The sequence below is a fragment of the Mustela nigripes genome, chromosome 7 (assembly GCF_022355385.1).
Source record: "Mustela nigripes isolate SB6536 chromosome 7, MUSNIG.SB6536, whole genome shotgun sequence".
Taxonomy (NCBI): Eukaryota; Metazoa; Chordata; class Mammalia; order Carnivora; family Mustelidae; genus Mustela; species Mustela nigripes.
Window position 1 is genome coordinate 114525917 of NC_081563.1, and position 20638 is coordinate 114546554.

General features: G+C 49.1%; 2 protein-coding genes across 5 annotated transcripts in view; one reads left to right on the forward strand and one right to left on the reverse strand.

Moving 5' to 3' along the window:
- The window catches only part of TTLL9 (tubulin tyrosine ligase like 9), a 41569-nt gene extending 30875 nt beyond the window's left edge, over nt 1–10694 (forward strand). For 2 of the 3 annotated variants that reach the window (XM_059407951.1, XM_059407952.1), the window contains 5 exons: nt 1853–1911; nt 2752–2948; nt 4307–4420; nt 5668–5792; nt 10348–10694. In XM_059407951.1, coding sequence (XP_059263934.1) covers nt 1853–1911; nt 2752–2948; nt 4307–4420; nt 5668–5792; nt 10348–10424 — 572 coding nt within the window. In that variant the 3' untranslated portion in view covers nt 10425–10694. Of the gene's footprint in view, nt 1–1852; nt 1912–2751; nt 2949–4306; nt 4421–5667; nt 5793–10347 lie in introns of those variants that run through there. The other variant, XR_009405678.1, reaches the window with a different exon arrangement.
- Nucleotides 10695–12402: 1708 nt separating this feature from the next.
- Nucleotides 12403–18489, reverse strand: PDRG1 (p53 and DNA damage regulated 1). 2 transcript variants are annotated; one of them, XM_059407953.1, is made up of 6 exons: nt 18311–18489; nt 17879–17991; nt 16760–16835; nt 15969–16043; nt 13940–14020; nt 12403–13323 (listed from the first exon to the last, which is right to left on the reverse strand). In XM_059407953.1, exons 1-6 carry the CDS (start codon nt 18477–18479, stop codon nt 13241–13243), a joined length of 597 nt encoding a protein of 198 aa, XP_059263936.1. In that variant the 5' UTR covers nt 18480–18489; the 3' UTR covers nt 12403–13240. The 2 variants fall into 2 exon arrangements, with proteins under 2 accessions (XP_059263936.1, XP_059263937.1); XM_059407954.1 differs by lacking the exon at nt 17879–17991.
- Between the last annotated feature and the right edge of the window lie 2149 nt (nt 18490–20638).

A 20638-nucleotide genomic window follows, 5' to 3' on the forward strand; every position in this document is an offset into this window, starting at 1 on the left:
GTAGTTTATGAAGGAGAGATCCCACCATATAAACATAACTATTTTTCACTAAACGTGTCGTATTTTCCTTGTAGACATTTTTTATTAGTTATAAAATATTCCACGGAGTGGATTTACTGGCTTACTAATCCTCCACGCTACAGGCATTTGGAAATATTCAGTTTCCTCCAATTATATAGAATGTCACCAAGAAACATACTTTTCATAAATCTTTTACTATATTTAAAATTTTTCCTTCAGATGACATTGCAGAAGTGTAACTGCTTGGTCAAGGGCTTAGGGCTATATTCTTTTCCAGAAGGTTCTTTTGTATTTTTACTCTTCCATTGACAAGGCCCTTTTTATCCCTGCTCTCAGTTCTGAAGACAACCATTTTATAGATTTTTTTTTTAGATTTTATTTATTTATTTGACAGATAGAGATCACAAGTAGGCAGAGAGGCAGACAGAGAGAGAGGAGGAAGCAGGCTCCCTGCTGAGCAGAGAGCCCGATGTGGGGCTCGATCCCAGAACCCTGAGATCATGACCTGAGCCGAAGGCAGAGGCTTAACCCACTGAGCCACCCAAGTGCCCTGAAGACAACCATTTTAAAAAGACATTTCCAGGGGTGCCTGGGTGGCTCAGTCGTTAAGCATCTGCCTTTGGCTCAGGTCCTAATCCCAGGCTCCTGGGATTGGGATCCCTGCTCGGCGGAAAGCCTGCTTCTCCTCTCCCACTCCCCTTGCTTGTGTTCTCTCTCTCACTGTGTCTCTCTCTGTCAAATAAATAAATAAAATCTTTTTTTTTAAAAAAAGTACATTTCTGAAACAACTGGCACATATAGGTGAAGTATATATGGGCATTCATTATTCTTGCAATGATTCCATGAGTTTTGAGTTTTTCCAAATAAAAAGGTTAATACATAGGTAACCGACTTAAGGGGGAATCAGGGTTTTTTCTTAAAATTTGCATTTCTTCCAATTGTATTTTTGTCCCATTTACATACCTTTAAAATTGGGTATCTTTTATTTCTGGAAACTTCAGGCATTTTCCCAGATGGTCTTTTGCCAGTTATGTCTCCTCTGTTGTGTTCGTATCCCTCTATCTACTTATCTCTTAGGGCCATAAATTTTTATTGTTAACAATTTGTGTGGGATTTTCTTGTGACAAAAAACATTAGCCTGTCATAGTTGCTACAAATCTTGTCTCTAGTCATGCTTGCTTTTCATCAGATTGCCTTGGCAATCTGATCATTTTTATGTTTACATGGTTGGTCCATCCACTGACTTCCTCTTGATTTCTATCGTCATTTCTTTTCTTTATTTTTAAGATTTTATTTATTTATTTGAGAGAGAGAGGGAGAGAGAGAGAGCATGAGAGGGGAGGTCAGAGGGAGAAGCAGACTCCCCATGGAGCTGGAAGCCTGATGTGGGACTTGATCCCAGGACTCCGGGATCATGATCTAAGGCAGTCGCTTAACCAACTGAGCCACCCCGGCTCCCCTCTATTGTCATTTCTAAGCTAAAAAAAGAAATTCCTGCTGAAAGATTTCATAACGAATCAGTTCCACTTCTCTACAGATTGGTTTCGAGGGTTTGCTTACTCTCTATCTCTTTCTCTAACCTCTGAACAAGTCCACCTGACTTGTTCAGAGGTTAAGTGACTTGCTCAGGGATGGCATCCAGCAAAGATGCTGGCGATGTTGGAATCCAGGCCCATCTGATTCCAAGGCCCACATCAGTGCTGTCTGGGCTGTTTGGTAGCCTTCCTCTTCAATGGCCAAGAACAAGTCTTTGTTTGATCTCTGGCATGGGATGTGGGACAGGGTTTGTCCTTCTTGTTCACACGAGTCCTTGACCACAAACCTCTCCTAGATGTCCACCTCACCAATGTTGCTGTGCAAAAGACATCTCCTGACTACCACCCAAAGAAGGTGAGGAAGCCAGGCATCTTGCCCTCCAGGTCCAGACTTTTGGGACCAGGTTGTGGTGGGGAGGTGGGGTGCCAAGGAGCCCGGGACAGGCCTATGTTGGGCTCATAGTTCACCAGTGAGGTCAGGACCACCCTTCCCACTTACAGGGCCCAGGGCAGGAGTATGGATGGAGACCCCCACATCACATGTTTAAATAGTTAATTTACGACTCAAAGAAACACACCTTAAAACAAAATGTGTTCTATCCTCCTACCTTGACAAGTGTATTCCCATCTATCTCTCCATCTCTCCATCTCTCCATCTCTCCATCTCCCTGTCATCTATCTACCTATCATCCACCCATCCATCCATCTGTCTAACAACCTGCAAGGCGAGGTTCAAATTTAGAATTCTCAGACTTTCCAGAGTTAAGAGCCAGAAGAGTGGGGCACAGGGAGAACTGCCCCCGCCCCCAGCTCACACCCTCTCCTTTCCTTTCCCTCCCCCAGCTCCATCCCGCACCGTGGGGTTGCCTGTATGCACACACTCCCATTTTCCCAAAAGCAGTAACCTGTTGCTCATCTTTGGGCCTTGGGCACACACATGGTCAGTATAGTCTGTCCCCAGGAAGGCATGCCCAGGGAAGAAGTGTGTGCAGGGTGTTTGAGCAATGACTTATGGGGTCCTGGGTACCCTGGAGCCACGGGCCCTGGGCAGGCACCCCTTCCCCGCTCCCCGGCCCAGCATGCCGTAGTTTTGCCTCATAAGAGGGAATGTTTGAGGGTCCCAGAAGGCCGGGTCCTGGTTAATTGAAACTTCTTCTCCCCCCACACACCTTGACCCGGGCACTTGGGGCTCCAGGGCTGCAAGTGGATGCTCCAGCGCTTCCGTCAGTACCTCGCGTCCAAGCACGGGCCTGAGGCGGTGGAGACGCTCTTCAGTGATATGGACAACATCTTTGTCAAGAGCCTGCAGAGCGTGCAGAAGGTGATCATCAGTGACAAGCACTGCTTTGAGCTGTACGGCTATGACATCCTCATAGACCAGACCCTCAAGCCGTAAGTGGGTAGCCTCACAGCCCGGAGGGGGCAGATGTGGTACACATGCCGTATCTGGGATTGATCTCTGCCACTTCCTTGTGGTGTGCCTCAGTCTGTCCATCTCTAAAATGGGTGTTGTGCTTATAGCATTAGTATGAGGGATGACTGATGTACTGTCTATAGAGCACTGAACCCCATGCCTGGCACGACAGACCTTTCCAGAACATCTGCTGAGTCAGGGATCCTTCCCTAGCACTGGGCAAGAAACTTCTTTGGAAGCCCTGCTGTTTTTAGGATGCAAAGTGTCACATAAAGGAATAGTTACCATGTCACTTCCTGCCAAGAATTTGGTGCCCTCTCACAGTGCCCACGGAGGGGGTCGAATTGATGAGGAAACAAGTGTGAGGTGCCAGGAACCATAGTGATGGCCCTTATGTGATACAAAAAGACCCAGGAGCCCAGTGGGGTTGTTCAGGTGCTTGAGGCCATGCAGTAAGTCAAGGGCAGAGCCAGACCCTGGGTCATCATTTCTGAGCCAGCACTGAGGCTCCTGGAGCCAGCCCCCTCACCGGGGGCTGTGCAGTATGGACAGGCTCTCAGAGGCAGGAGCTAGAACCCTAGAATGAGGTCAGATGCAGCTTCGAGAGAAACAGGGTTCGGGGCCAGCAAGTCTCTCCTCTGCCCCCTGCAGCAGGACAGAGCTAGGGAAACAAGCTTGCGGGGGGTGGGGGGGTGGGGGGGGCTCTATCTGCCACCAACCTGCTGGGTGAGTCCTTCCCTCTCTGGGCCCCAGGTTCCTGTCCACAAACGACTGGGTTGCACAAAATCAGAGTTTGCAAGCCGGAGGCCCTTGGGCCGCTTTTGGCCCAGAGTTTGGACTTCAGATGATTTTTTATTTAAATACATTGACAATCTCTAAATATTTACACAACAGTCTGGAGTTTTGCCTTTTCTGGAAAACCCAGAGGATCTGCCGACTCTGGGCTCACACTCCCGCAGAGGGGCTGTGGCCGGCCTGCGCCAGTCCCCACCCCTCCCAGCTCCTGTCCCCTCTGCAGGCAGGTGTTCACTGGGAAAGAGGTCTTGTGCTCAGGGCTCTATTGGAAGAAGAGTAATAGAAGGGCAACAAGATCATTCCACTCCCTCCAGCTTGCCTCGTTTAGGTACCACCTGGCCCCCGTGGGGATTTCGAGTTTGTGACGATTATTTTCAATAAGTTTTAGCCGCCGAAACCTTTCTTCTAGTGGAAAAATGGAAAGAGCGATCTTGGTTGAATTGAGGGTTGGGCCCACGCACTCATGAAGTCTCTCTGCAAAATTCCAAGGGGCCCCATGGACCAGATAAACCTAAAGCCCTCCATTCCCATCCTTCCCCAGGTGGCTCCTGGAGGTCAACGCCTCCCCATCGCTGACAGCCAGCAGCCAGGAGGACTATGAGCTCAAGACCTGCCTCTTGGAAGACACCCTGCATGTCGTGGACATGGAGGCCAGGTGAGGGGCAGGGGGGCAGCCTCACTCAGGCACCCCTGTACATGACAGCTGTGGCTCCCAGCAAGGAAGACAGAGAACTCACAGCACTAGGACTTGAGCGGCATGTAAGGATGGCCTCGGTCTGCCTGCCATTTTATAGATGGATAAACTGAGATGTCCACACATGGTTAGATCCTGGTCCAAGGATTCAGCCCTTCTGGGGCAGAGCAGGACCAACTACAGGCTTCTGAGATTCAGCCCAGCAGGATCTCCTCCACACTTCTTGACCATATGAGACCTTGGAATTTACCAGTCTGAGCCTCAGTTTCTTCATCTATAACATGGTAACATCATGTTTACCTCTCAAGATTGCTAAATTAATTTACCAAGATTATTTACTGTAAAGCGCCTAGCTCACCATAAGTGTTCAGTAAAAGTCTATATATTGTTATAATAATGTGTATATAATGGGAAGATCCAGGAAAGGACTTCAGGAATGGCTGAATCCAGGTGCTCCATTGATATTGGTTGGTCTGTCTGCTCACTGGCTCACTCTCTCTCTGTCTGGCTCATTCCATTTTTCTCCTTTTCTTCCTCTCCACTCCCTGTCTCTTCCCTATGCATTAGCTTTTCCCCAGTTATTCCAGCAAGTTTGAAGGCTCTCATTCTTATTGGTGGGGATTCGTCACATGTCCACCTCTGAACCAATCATTGTGACTCTGATTAACTGGACCTACATCTCATGCCCATCTCCCAGGGTGGCAGGATCAGCCCCCACCTGAGTCATGTGAGTGAGAGAGGAAGGAGTGGTTCTCACAGGAAAAGCTAAGTACCCTTAGGCTGAAAGAAGCTGAAATGGGTGCTAAGCAGGCAGGACCTCAAGCGTCCTCTATATCTACCTTCATTATTCATTCAACAAACATTTGAGACCCTCTACTGTGCAAGGACATGCACCACACCCTGGGGACACAGTAGAGGACACAACAGACCTAGTCCCTGCTTTCCTGAATTTTATGGCCTGAGGAGGACAGCAGACTTTAAGTATAAGTAGGTTCATGTTACTGAGGGCACGGGTGGGAGCCTGGGAACCACATGGGAGATGATTGCTCTGAGACCTGTGTGGGCCCCCAAGAAATGGGTGGACAAAAGAAGGAATTCTGACAGCCTGGGCACCAGTAGGGTGCAGGGAGGGATCAGGGGAATTACCCGGGTCTCCGGCCCCCAACAGGTGCACCTTCTTTACCCCTTTGTATCTCCTGCCCATCCAGGCTCACAGGAAGGGAGAAGAGAGTGGGAGGCTTTGACCTCATGTGGAATGATGGCCCTGTCAGCAGAGAAGAGGGGCCTCCTGACCTGTCTGGGATGGGGAACTTTGTGGCCAACACACACCTTGGTATGTGGGGCTAGATGGGGACTGGGGACTGGGGATGGGTTAGGAGAGGAGCCAGGTAGTCTGAGAGACAGCTTGGCACAGTGGTTAGACTGTTTTCATTTGACCTACCATTTACCAGCTGTGTGACCTTGAGCAAGGGATATAACCTCTCTGTTCCTCATCTGTAAAATGGAGATTGAAGAGTTTTTACTCTCAATATACGCCTAGAACACCACCTGGTACATAGGAAGAGATCTTAATCTGTCAGGGGGTGGATTTCAAAAGGCTTATATGGAAAACAACCAAAAAAAGAAAAAGAAAAAACAGACTATGTTAAAAGAAATTAAGGACTTTAGGCCTTGACTTCATTCTTGATTTTTTTTTTTTTTAAAGATTTTATTTATTTATTTGTCAGAGACAGAGGGAGAGAGAGCAAGCGAGCACAGGCAGACAAAGAGGCAGGCAGAGGCAGAGGAAGAAGCAGGCTCCCTGCCAAGCAAGGAGCCCGATGTGGGACTCGATCCCAGGACCCTGGGATCATGACCTGAGCCGAAGGCAGCTGCTTAACCAACTGAGCCACCCAGGCGTCCCCATTCTTGATTTTTAAAAAATGAAAAATTTTCCTGATTATAAAAAGTATAATCATAGAATATTTGAAAACCGAAAGGAAGTAAACCATCCAGACATAACCAACTCTAACAATCTGTTGTATTTCCTTCCAGTGTTTAAAAAATGCATATATTCACAGTTTTTCTTTCACAAAATGGGTACTGGGCTGGAGTTTTGAGTCCCACTTTTCCACATAGCCTATTCCATGTCATTCAATGATATTAATAAGAGCCTCTCTTCTGGAAACACATATTCAGAGCTAAATATTTTATATACACATACATTATTTCATTTTTTAAAATTTTATTTATTTATTTGACAGGCAGAGATCACAAGTAGGCAGAGAGAGAGGAGGAAGCAGCCTCCCTGCTGAGCAGAGAACCTGATGTGGAGCTCGATCCCAGGACCCTGAGATTATGACCTGAGCCGAAGGCAGAGGCTTTAACCCACTGAGCCACCCAGGCGCCCCACATTATTTCATTTTTAGGCAGCTTCTATCATTTTACAAATGGGGAAATTGTCTCCAGATCTTACATAACTTGCTGAGGGTCCCGGTTATAAATGGTGAGCCAGGACTTGAACCCTAGTTTCTCTTACTCTAAAACCTGAATGTTTGGCCACTAGAAAATACTGTCCCTTACCACAGTTAAAAGCAAAATTACTATACGGCTGTAAAGTATTTCAGCTTGTATATGTGCCAAACTTACTAAATCCATTTCTTATAATTGAGCATTTGGCAGGATTCCAATTTTTTAGTTTTATAAATAATGCCATTCCGTGATGAGCATCCTTTCACATAAGGCTCAGCTGAAATTTCTGGCTGTTTCTTTAGGACAGATTCCTAGAAGTAGAATTACTGGGTCAGAGGGATGAACTTATTATAACTAAATTGCTTTCTAGAAAGATTATACAAATGTGCCTGCTCTGAATTAAAAAAAGAAAGGAAAAAAAAAAACCTTTTGTCAACCTGGTAGACAAAACGTTCTGATTCGTTTTATATGTACTGCGTTGATTATTGGTGAAGTTTCGGATTTTTCAGTTTTCGTTTCTTCTTTTGTAAGCAGTCCATATTCTTTATGTATTTTTCAGTGGGCTGCTTTCTAAACTTAAAAAGGCCTTGGATAGGGACGCCTGGGTGGCTCAGTTGGTTAAGCAGCTGCCTTCGGCTCAGGTCATGATCCCGGCGTCCTGGGATCGAGTCCCACATTGGGCTCCTTGCTCCGCGGGGAGCCTGCTTCTCCCTCTGACTCTGCCTGCCACTCTGTCTGCCTGTGCTCACTCTGGCTCTCTCTCTCTGACTAAATAAATAAAATCTTTAAAAAAAAAAAAAAGGCCTTGGATATTAATACATTGATGACATTACCCCTCTGTCAAACTTATGGTAAATATTTTCCTGGATTTGTTTATTTGTTTTTTAAATTTTATTTGTGTTTTTTTTTTTTTAAATTAGAAAAGGTTTTAAATCTTTTTTAGGGTTTGGTATGTTTTAGGACTGAGTTTGGTAGCAACCGACTGAAGAGCCATTACACAGAGAGGAGTGATCTATCTTGAGGCACAGGAAGTCTTGGGGAGGCCAGGCAGGGCTAACACAATGGATGCAAAATGCCCCCAGAGACCCAGCACTTTCCTCTTTCTGCTTTGCCACACTTTGCTTGTTGCCTCAAGGTTGCAAGATGGCTGCTCCTACTCCAGACACTGTGTCCTTGTCCCAGGCAGGAAGAAGCAGGAAGGTCCAAGGGCCAAGGCTCTTCTTTCAAGTTTTGACTCTATTCCAAGAGAATCGAGTCAACCCTCCTGGGGCTGACAATCTTACTGGCATGAACTGAGTTGTGTGCCATGCCAGCTGCAAGGAAGTCTGGGATGTCAAGTAATTTGCTTGAGGCAGGCGAAGGAGAGGGCGTTTATGAAAAGCTTTTCTCCAGCTGATTCCCTAGGGTCTGCAGCGTTATGTTGTTGGAAGATGACTATCCAGGGCTCTCGAGCTTTGATGTGCATGTAATCATCTGGAAATCTTGTTAAAATGCGGATTATGATTCAGTAGGTCTGGAGTGGGGGCTTAAGATTCTGCATTTCTAACAAGCTCCCAGGTGGTGCTCTATTAGTTAACTGTTGTTATATAACAAACCAACTCTCCCCAAACCCAGAGGCTTAAAGCAACCGCTTTCTTATTTGCTGATCCTTCAGGTGTTGCCTAGGGTTGCTCAGAGGGCTGGAGGTGCCTGGAAGATTCACTGAGACCCAGTAGCCTAGAATAGCCTCGTGTGGTGGTTGAGACTGGCCATCCGCTGGGCCTCTTTCCAGGCAGCCACTCATCCTCCAGCAGTCCGGCCCCACACGGTAGTCTCACGGTTCCAAGAAGGTGAGAAAAGTCCTAGGGAAGCCTCTTGAGGCCTAGGCTTGGAAGCCCCGCAGTATAGTGTCTTTCTGCCGCCATCCACCTGTCAAAGCTCCTTTACCCCCAATTCACAGGGCCGGGAAGTAGTCGCGCCTTCAACCAGAGGAGCCCCAAAGCACCTTTTGCAGAGACACATGCAGAGAGGAATGGAAGGGCTTGTTGTAGCCCATCTTTGCCAGTCACCTGCCTCAGATATGAATGCTGCTGGTCTCTGGACTGGGTCTGAGTGGCCAAGATGCAGAACTGTGGTTCTCTCCATCTTGGCTGCTGGAGGACACCTGCAGGAGCTTTCAAAAATACTAATGCCCGCTGAAGGTAAAGGTACAGTTGGTCAGGCCATGAGTCTCCTTAAGAAGTCCCAGGTGACTCTAAAGGGCTGCTTTAGAAGTCTCTAAAGTAATTCCCAAGCCTCCAGTCGAGTGTCTGGATGGAGGGTAGTGAGTACAAGACAAGCTGGTTGGGGTGGGAAGAACATGGACGAAGTGAGTTAGGGAAGAGTTGAGGGGTTTTGGGGTGAAAAGATCAGCAGGCAACTCAGAGATGAGTCTAGAACTCCAAGAACAGGTTTGCACTGGACACGAAGCTTTGGGAGTTATGAAAGAAGTGATTAAAGCTAGGGTTCCGTGGAACATGCTTTGGCAAATCCTGGGGGCACATATAGCAGGCCCCCACTGGTTGAAGCCTTGATGGCCAGTCAGTGCCTAGGAGCCAGGGATGGGGCTCAAGGCTGCTCAGAAAGATGGCAGGCGCCTCCACGTCAGTGTAGTGGTGGCCACAGCCATCTAGTCACACAGCCAGCATTGGTGAGCACCACCCATGGACCTAGCACAACTAAATGACCATGGAGCTGCCTCATGGACCCACCACGAGGACAAGCACGAAGTGGGTGACACCGTTAATGTGCTGGGAGAGGAGGCATCTCAGAAGCTTACACGCTTCCAGGAGCATAGGGATTCCAGGAGCATAGGGATTGCTTATGGGGAAAGTTGATCTCTAACCGCTTGTGCCTGTCCTATGGGCTGGGGAAGGGGAACTAGCTCCTCACCTGGCAGGGACCCGGCACTGTGCCAGCTCGCATGCGTTTCCAGCAAGTGCAGACAAGAGGACAGGTCGTGTGGAGCTTTGGTTAAGAGCTTGGCCTCTGGTGCTACAGACCCTGGGTTAAAGTCTCAGTTCTGCTACTTTTGGTGTGATTTGGAGCACATTTAACTTTCCTGAACCTCAGTTTGTCTTTTATATATCATTCCCGTGAAGGTGTAACATGTGAACCCACATTCAGCACCTGGGTCAAAGTTAGCTTAAGTGATTGTTACATTTTGCTTTTGGTGAGCCTTACGTCCACTCCTGAAAGCAGGCGTCCTGGGTTACGGATGAGAAAACTAAGCTGGAGGTGGGTCCATGACCTGCAGTATGCAAACAAACCGTAGGCCATCCAGGGCTGCCTGTAGGCCCCTCCTCCCTCCCTCCAGGTAGGGGGAGCACAGGCCCCACCCAGCCCCCCAAACCCATACCTCCACTACCAAGTCCACTACCAAGGCCATCCCAGCCAACATTCCAATTCTCTTCCTCCAGGCTGCGTCAATGACCGGAACAACCAGCTGAGGCAGCTGTTCCGCTCCCTTCAGAACCAGAAGAAAGTCTCCAGTTAGTCCTGGCTGCAGGGACAGCAACCTGACCAGGAGGTGCTCCCCCCCAGTCTCCTCCTCACCCATTCCCAGCACAGCAGTACCTCCAAGCACTTACCTCCCTCCCTCTGGCCTGGCGGCAGCTTTGCAGACTAACCAGGCTACCGTCTGCTCTCCACTTCTGAGTCCCCACCCTGGGCACCTCTGCACCCAGAGACAGCTAATCCCTGGGGCTGGATGTGTCTTAACCTTGTGGTTAACAGCTGCGGCAAGCCCTACTACTCCAGAAAGACCACATCTAATAAATGAGCACAGGCCTTACTTACTTGGAGTCACTGCACAATGGGCCCTGGCTCAGGGGATGCTGTTGGCTGAAGCCAAGTCTTCCCGGATTTGACCCTTTGATGTCTCAAAGGTTAAAATGATCCCTCGGAAGGAAGGATTCAGGGACTAGGGAACTGGTCTTAAGGCTGACTTGCAAAGCAAGCAGTTACTAGATTGTATTTACTGGGCTCTGGGGAAGGCTGATTCTTAAGTACTTCTTTGTCTCCTTTCAACACCCGGACCTGGTGTGTCAGGGAACTCATGGAGCTCCCCCAACCATCTGAAAACCAGTGGACCAGAACATCCCCATGTCTCAGATGGACAAGGTAAGGATCCGGAAGGCAGGGCTGCTAAGCAAGTGTCTTTGCAAAGGTGCACCCATGAGTCAGCTGGGGGATGCAGGTGCCTTCTGCGTCTTCCTGGGAGCTGAGCTTTTTAAACCAGAAAGCCTTGGCTTGGCAGGCAAGGAGACGGCGTAGGGAGTTGGGCGAAAAGTCAAAAGTTCTGCATTTTCTCCATATTCCCCATTCCTAAGCCTCCTCTTGGTTTAAGAGAGATTGCCACAGGGCAGGCTGTGGGCGAACGGCTCCATGGGGGACCTACCTGTGGGACCCAGGTAGCACCGTTGCAACTCTCCCTGCTGCGTGACAGCTCTTGGGTTGCAAATAGCAGATTCTGATTGCCTAGGGAAGGGCTGGGCGTTTGGAAGGAAAAATACTGGCAAACCCCGGAAGTGAACCATCTAGCCTTGGGAAGGCCAGAAGCCAAGCCACTCTGCGCCTCCTGCCTCCAGAGCATGGGGACTTCCTTGCATCCTTGTGACGGAGGCAAGACCAGGCACAGGCTCATTTCCAGGACAGCCAATCCGATTGGCTCTCCTTTGGCTTAGCCACCACCCCACTAGACAGGCAGGTGTTAACGTTCAGATAGGAATCCTGGGCCAGGCACACATCCCAGGGACTGCAACAGCCATGTCCATGTGTCCTTGTCTTTCACCCTTGTTCTCCAACCCTGCAGCTTCTGTCTTTGGGGCAGGTCCGGGGGGACGGGACACCATGAGGCAGTGCGAGAACACAGATGACTGGATTAGACCCCTCCGTTCACTTGCTTTTCTCACTTACTACATCTTGGAACTTACTCCCAGGGAGTGCTTAGACAGCTTCCTCATTCTTGATGACAGTGTACTGTATTCCACTATCTGAAGCTATCTTTTTCTTTAACTAGTCTACTATGGACAGACATCTAGCTTCCGATTCCATCTCCCCACTTTAGGGAAAGCACATGCTATTCTACTTAAATTCAAGACACAGAATCAGGTATGGGCCAAATTTGGCTTATGTAAGGTATACTGTTTGGCCAACACCTAAGGCTCTGAAAATCTCTGCATTAGCAATATTTGAAAGACAAAATTTAACTTAAAAATCCAAATTTCTAGCTCCTCTCAAAAACAACAACAAAAATAAAACATTAAGATCTGGCCATACCAGCCTATGTTCCTGAATCATTATGGGCTGAAGCCAAGTGGGGCGAGGGGACCAGGGGAGGCCATTACCGTTGATACTGCCTGTCGAGTCCTGCCATCATTTCCCAACAGGAGCCACTGTCCCTCCATAGGTGATATCCTCAAGGCAATGTGCCCTCTATTAAGGACAAGATGAGATAAAGAACAGAGCTACCGTTCATTCCCCTAGGAAACGTTTATTAAGCCCTCAATGAACATGAAAGACACAGTGCTGCCCTCACAGCAGGACCCCAGGATCGGAGAGCACGGAGGGCAGGCAGGAACTCTGAGCAGTCCAGCCCAGGGCCTGCCTTCAGAGGCGGCAGAGAGCTATGTGAAGAGGCAGCTCCCTCCCCCACCCCCAGCACAGGACTCTGCAAGGACTTTCTGACTCAATAGCAGGTGCCGAGACCGCTATGCAGCACCCACTCCGGGCTCCGTCCCAAGGCCAGGCAGGAAAAAAGGGCCGCAGTGGAGGCTGTGGTGGGGAACGGCATGCCTGCCCCACAGATGGCTGCGGTGACCTATGAAGCACCGAGATTCTGTCCTTCATTCAGAAACCACCTGTGAACCTCCTGCTTTACTCTAATTCCACTATGTGCTGCTTGAGAATGCCTCTGATCCTGAAAGGAATGCAGGAATGATGCTCCCTGCTGCTGCTGGGGGCCCATCTGAACAGCAGGCCCTTGTTAGAAGTGCCTGCTGGGGTCATTCGCACACCCCCATGGGCACTGCCCCCGCCCATCGCTGGTGGCTGCCAAGGCCCATCAATGGGTCTTGTGTCCATCCAGCTCCAATGGTGGGACCCAACAGACACTGGCAGGCTGAGGGCTCCCTCCTGCCGTCACAAAGTCACAATCCCCACAGACAGAAGCTTCTCATGCTCAGATTCCTGACACGAATCTCCTAGCAGTGTAGATCATGTCCTTGCAGGTTATGAAGCTGGAGAGTCCCGGGTCCTCCATGACCACAGGGGGAGATGCTGTCTTAGGTCCCCCATCATGGTTCTTAAGCTTCATCCTTTTAAAATGATCTTGAGAGCTTTAAGTTCATCCTGGTTGAGGGGGTTGAGGTTAAAACCCTTCAACTCTGGTTTGCCTAGGGGGAGAAAACAATCCATCAGCAAGTTGGGCCTCCTGTTGTCCTACCTCCTGCTGGCCCTGGAATCAGGCCCAGGAAAGGGGTTTTTGCAGCATTCATGCTGCCAAACACTTAGCCTTAAGGTCTAACAGGGAAGGGCCTCAAGTTCTGCAGTGTATTGGACAAAGCACATAGTCCCCAAGAACCTGCAGAGTCATGACTGCTGCCCAGAAACCTACTGATTGCTGCTGGCAACCTGTGACCAGTCTGGAGCGGTTAGGGTTACCCAGAAGTTCAGCTCTAACCTTGACCATCTGACCTGAGGCCCTCTGAGTCCCCTCAGTCAGAGCTGTTCTGGTTCCTGTACCATGCCCTAGGATATAATGTAAAACACCCCAGGCTGTTCCTCTTATGGCAGAAGACAACTTGACACAGGAGTAACATCCCACAAACCTCTCTGTCCATTCCATCTCCGGGCAGCTATGACCACCACCCTGCCCACAGCTTCTGGGTGGCTCATGTGCTGCCCAGGCCCTCGCCCACCCACCTGGGAGAGGCTTCCCACCCGTGCTCTGTAAAGTCCATGTGGACAGTTCTCTCCCCTCCCGGTTTCCAGTTCCATCCAGGCCCATACCTTGGGCCTCAAAGAGGCGGTTAACCTTCACTTTAAGTTGTTTCCGGAGTTTCTCTATTTCTTTATCCAGATGATCCTGATCTGAAAAAGATGAGGTGGGCAGAGGATGGGGTTATACTACAGACACACACACCCAGAGGCAGCTGGGGATGTCGGCTTTTCTCCAGCCTCCTTGAAAGCAATGACTCCTGGCATTTGGGAAGAAGGGGACCTCAGAGACCAACTGAGGAAGGAACTAATGAGCTAGAGAAGGGGGTGATTTGCCCAAGACAGCTAAGAGAGCCCAGGACAGGACTGAGGACCCACCTCTCTATCCACTGACCTGTTTTCATTATGCAAAGTACCTTTAGCTGTTCAAGGGTAAGGAAGGCAACATCTGGACAGTAGGTCCCCCTACCACTGTGAAATTACAGAATATTGAAACATGAGACCAGAGTGAAGAACCTAGACCCAGCCCATCCCAGATGACTGGAAAATGTGTGGCTAAAGAATCTCACAAACCCAAGTCCATCAAGGTGAGCAGTTTTTAAACAACATGACCATGGTAACGTGTGACCTAAACAATCAATAGGCAAGCCTGATGCTCAAGCTTAACCTAATTAACCGTGAACAGGAAAGATTATCTTGCCAAGATGGATCGCACCTGAATGCAAACTGCACTATGAGAAGTAGAGGCTACAAAGCTTGGTGATGCAACTGCCTAATGTCACCCGACTCCACCTGCTCACGATGACATGCTGGCTAGTCTGTCCTCCCCACAGATTTTCATTCTTTCTGATGGGGCAAACGCCAGAGCAGCCAAGCCCTCTAGCCTGGGCAACGGTTCTGGTGCTCATGGTAAATGAGCAGCCCTGGTCTCTTGTGAGCTTGTTGAGCTCCCACTGACCCCAGAGAACCAGTGATGATAATGTCCCAGAACCCTCTAGGTATGGTGCCAAGACCACACTTGTGGGCTGAGACAGCTGAGGATCAAATCCTGAACCCAGGCAAGTGACCCCTCTGAAAATCCAGCCTGAGTGGCTTGCCCACCACTCAAGTGCAATGACAACTCTTAATTTTATAACCATAATATTAGTGTGTATTTTTCAACAGGAACCTGGTAAGTTCTCTAAGTTGATACAGTCTCCTTTGCTAAAATTTTATTTCAACAAGGATAGAGAAATTCTGCCTTCAGGGACAGAGGCAACCTTGCTGGTCCTTTGGCACACATATTTTCAAGGGTAGGGGAAGAGAAAACATGCATAATCTTTCCTTTTTCCAGCCAAGGACGCATCTGCACCTTAACCTTTTGCCTTTATGATGCTTCTCCAAAGATCCTCCAGGATCTCGGCTGTGAAGATTTGAGTAACATGCTGAATGCCCAGGCTGTGGCAGACCCTAAAGGCTCACTCTCCCCAAACCTCCATTTTCAGTGCAGTCTCTACGGCAGGGGCTGTGAAACATAAAAGCACACTCTGCCAGGCTCCCTTGCAGCACATGACGCAGTTCTCGCTAATGAGATGTGAGAAGTCTCAGGAGAACAGCAATATTTCTAAATAGAAGGCAAGGCCATAAATGGAGAAAGTAAGCCCTCTGCCATTCCTGCAGGCTGGCCTATGGACATGAGGCCTGAGATAATGACATAGCCCCTCCAAGAATACATGAGGGTGGCCTTGCTGAGTGTCAGTGCCCGTCCTGGATGGCCCACCTCTGGACAACTGATGAGAAAAACAGAACCAGATTTCCCAAACCCCCATTTATTGGGTTTTCTGTATTTGTGGCCCAGCTCGTTCCTCACTGATAAACAAGCACTAGGCTATGTACACACAGTTTTATCTCCACTTCACAACTGTGCTCTGGAGATGCATCCCCTCCTTCAGAGATGAGGAAATACTTCAAAACTGGCAGAGCAGGGATTAAAACCAACACCCATCTGAGCCCTGCAATGCAGCTGCCTCTCATCAGATGGCCCAAAGCCTGACTCAGTTCTGGGTTAAGACCGAGGCTGGCGGGGGAGACATGTCCCTGACCCATCCCCAGAAGGCCTTACCTTTCTCAATCATTTCCTTCGTTTGAGAATGAGGCATCTTGATAAACATGTTCCCGAAGCAAACCATCACATCTTCTGAAATGGCAAATGGTCACTCTGTTAACAATTTTTTTTTTTTTTAAAGATTTTATTTATTTATTTGACAGAGAGATCACAAGTAGGCAGAGAAGCAGGCAGAGAGAGAAGGAAGCAGGCTCCCTGCTGAGCAGAGAGCCTGATGCGGGACTTGATCCCAGGACCCCGAGATCATGACCTGAGCCGAAGGCAGCGGCTTAACCCACTGAGCCACCCAGGCGCCCTGTTAACAAATATTTTTTAACACCTACTCTCTGCCAGGCTTTCCTTTAGATGCTAAGAACACAGCAGAACAAGACAAAGTTTCTGCCCTTATCGGGCTTATGATATAGTGGAGGAGAAGGAATAAATAAGCAAAGATACAATTTGTGAGACCCTGATAAGGCTAAGTACTCCGGAGAAAAATAAAGCAGGGTCAGAAGGATTGCCTCACTGATTATGTGACATTTGGGCAGAGATTGATGAAAGCGAGGCATGAACCCTGCAGACAACTGAGGAAAGAGTGGGCTAGGCAAAGGAAACAGGAAGAGCAAAGACCAGTAATTTGCTTGGGGTCTTAGGAACAGCAAGCAGACCACTGTGAGACCTGCAACATTTTCTTCCTCATCTCCACACGCTGTGTCACATATGTGTGGCTTTTGGTCTCTATTAGGGACAAGTTGAAAGCCTTGAAAACAACACACCTCCAGGGCTGTAGTGACAAAACCGTGACTTACCAGAGAGGCTGAGATCCTTCTGCAAGGCCCGTAGGCCCTCCCGGTTCTGATTTCTTTTGGTGTCCAGGTCCACAATCTGCAAAGCACAAGAGCAGGAGGGAACTCAGCTCCCTCTTGTCCCAAACCGCCAACTTCCAACAGACCAGGGGCTTTTAAAACCCAACAGAGACAAGGCATCATTCCTGGGTTTCTTCCAATGTCATGCCTAAAGCACACTGATGTGTAAATGTATTTCTTCCCCTATTCACTCTCCAGGTCTTTAAAGACCATGCTCTGTGCAGGATGCAGGTCCTCTCCCCACAGAGAAGTGCTGGGGAAATATTTGCTGATTAAATGGATAATTCGTTATTATTCACAGGAGAGCTAATGCTCAAGCTTCAGAGCATTTCAGAATCAGAAGGGGAGTCAAAGCCTCCCCCTGGACAAGCTCCTCCAGCTGTTTCTGACCTAGCATCACAGAAGCTACTAAGGAAGTAAGGAGGCAGTACAGTTTCTTGTGAGTGTTGGCTCTGGAGCGTCTGCAATACCAAGTTTTGAATGTGAGCTGTGTAATTTCACCTTCTGAGAAATGGAGATACGAATGGCACCTACCTCCCAGGTTACTGAGCCAGGAACTAACTAAATGAGCTAGCATAGAACCTGATACCCAGTAAGTGCTTGAGACATTTTAATTGCTACTTTATTATCATCACGCACACCCTAATGCAGTGTTTAATTTAATGGGCACTTATCCTAGTCTTCCACTTTTCAGTAAATACCCTACCAATCATCCAATTATTCTAACTGGAAATGAGTCATGAATCATTCTCCACTCCTACTCCCTCAACTCACATACTACCATCATCAAGGCCTACTAAATCCGCCTCCAAAATATACCTCTGCCCCTTCATTTGTCTTCATCACCACCTCCCTGGCCCAAACCCATCCCTTTGGCAGTGGCCCCTCACAGGCCCCTTAACCCACTACGTTCTGTGCTCCACATGGCAGCCAGAGGAACCCTTTTACAGCCTAAATCCAGCCACATCATTCTCCTTTCCCCCAATAACTCTCTCCAAACGCTTAGCACTTAAATTAGCACAAGACCCAGACTTCCTATGCAGGTGCACAAAGGGTCCCCACCTGCCCAATCTCAAGACTACTCCGGTCTCTTTTCTCTTCCTCTTCTCCCGAGAGTCTTGGCGAAGGCAGTGCACCCACGGTCGGTGGGATGGGGCCTGAGGGGGAACTGCATTCTGAAAAAGGTGTTCAGGTAAACCACACAAAGAGTTAGTGGCTCGGGATCCGGAGGGCACGCAGAGTGGGGGAGGAACGATGGAGACAGAATCCCTGGCACCAACCAGGCGCTCATTTAATACGTGCTAATAAATACGTGAAGCGCGACGCCGTAGCAGATGTCTGGCCCACCTTGCCTCACCACCGCCCCACATCTGTGGTCACCGCCGTGAGCCCACCAGCCCACTGAGATTCCGAAACCCGCAAGCGGCCTACAGCGCTCGCCAGCAGGCCCCAACCGCCGAACCCAGGCCCCAGAGCCACGAACGGGCCTCCTACCTGCCGCTTGTCCGCCAGCACCTCCTCGGCGAGCTCTTCCACCTCCACTAGGTACCGCAGCACCCGCTCCGCCTCTGGTGACAGCATGGTGTCCGCCAACTCCCAACTCACGCGGGCCGCCGCACCGCTTCAACTCCGTTTGGGAGCGGCGTCGGCTGCGCACGCGCATGGGCAGGGCTTCCGGCGCGCAAGCGCAATTAAAAGAACAGTGGTGCGCAGGCTCCAACTCGCAGGCGTCCGCAGGACGCGAGGGGCGGGGCCTAGCTTTGGGGGCGAGATTGGAGCGGCCCCTGCAGGCTCAGAGAGTGTAGTCCGCAGAGCAGCCTCCTATCCTTGCTACCTCCCCTTCCTCTGTTTGTTGAGCCCCTGCGAGGGGCCAGGCAGTCTTAGGTGCTGAAGGTGCAGCAGTGAATAAAACATAGTCCCTGCCCTCGTGTAACTTCATCCGAGTGGGAAACACGACAGTTCATGACAAAACAACTAGTTACATACTATGGCAAGCAGTGATACGTGTTTTGGCATAATGCAAATCATTCTTCTCCTAAGGAACACCGAGGCCTGTGTATCAGTATGACTTCTATTTAACTTGTGACACCTTCAGTTTCCAATTTATAAAATGGAGTGATACAAATCCCCCTCATTGTCTCTCTGCAGGATCAGAAGGAGGCAGGGGTCATTTTTAAAATTCAACTTTGGGGGCGCTCAAGTGGCTCAGTGGGTTAAGCTTCTGCCTTCAGCTCAGGTCATGATCTCAGGGTCCTGGGATCAAGCCCCATATCGGGCTCTCTGCTCAGCAGAGATCCTGCTTCCCCCCTCTCTCTCTGCCTGCCCACTTGTGATCTCTCCCTCTCTCTCTGTGAAATAAATAAATAAATAGAATCTTTAAATAAATAAAATTCAGCCTTCACCAGTAGTTGTTAAACCCGTCTTGGGCCCAATGTCCAGAGCAGTTGACCTAGACCCAAAGAAGGGGCTGGAAAACCATGTGCAGTGAGCAATGAAGCGTCTTCTCAGAAAAGAAGTTCCACAAGTGCTAGAAAGCAAATCAGTGTGGGCCATGGGATATGGAAGGACCTCCAAGAAGAGGCATGCAGGTGGAATGTGGCTGTCCTTCAGAACAAGAAGGTTCCCTAGAGATCTTCATGCCTAAACCCCTCATTATACATGTGAAATAGCTGAAGTCCAGAGTGAGGTGAGGATCTTACAAAGTCAACAGCAGACCTGAGACTAGAATTCTGACCTCTTGCCTCCCTGATTCCAGCTTTTTATGCTCTCATTCAGTCCCTCGTAACCAAGCCCTTTTACATCCCTTGCATTGTTTGAATTTCACAATTTGTGTAGAGATGGGTTATTACTGCCCATTTCATAGGTGTAAACTGAGGCCAAGAGACAGGCAATGCTTTGTCACACAGAAAGTCAGGAGCAAATGTGTGTCTAGGATCTGGTCTCTATACCATGGCTCTCTCTGAAAACAAAACAAAACAAAAAAAAACCTCTCCCCCAGATTGTCGCCCCAGAAACTCCAATAGGAACTCCTCCTTGCCTGGCCTTGGCTTCCTTCAAGTGCCAGAGACAGAGCTAATTTTCTCTAAAGCTGCCCTGCCTGGGGAAAGAAGGAGCTTCATTAAGGATTCCTCACTGAGGGTGAATTTGTCGCCAAACCCAAGATGTTTTGTGTAAACACCTTCTGGTTCAGAAACGCAGGCACAGGCCCTATGAAGGAAGGAGGAAGATTTGCCAAAGGAGAAACAGGGCTTACCAGGCATCCCTAGGGCCTAGACCCTGGGACCAGGTCTCTTCTGAAGACATTGGGGCCCCAAGAGGGCTAGACCAGGCTGACCCTTGACCCCTGCCAAATGAGCCTGGATGGGGAAGGGTTAAAGTAGACTCTCAGATTGACTGTGACTGTCCCTTAGAGAGCACTTCTGGCCACTGAAAGTGTTAGGGAGGGAAGTCATATGTTTCATTTGTGTTTGGAACCATTTATTTCACAAATATTTATTGACTGCCTGGACCCTGTTAGAGGACCTCTGTGGTGAGCAGAAACCAGACATGGTCCTTGCCCTCAGAAAAATTCCAGTCTGGCAGGAGACACAGATGATAAACACAGGAACAAGTAAATATATGTCATGTGGATAAGTGCTATGGCAAACAGCAGCTCAGGACAAGATAGAGAAAACCTGATGGAGGGGCTATCTGCAACAAGGTGGTCAGGGAGGGCTTCTCTAATGAGGTTGTCCTGGAGCAGAGATGTGGAATAGGTGAGGGGCGAGCCATGTGAATTTCTGCGGGAAACATGTTCCAGGTGGAGGGAATAGCAAATGTGAC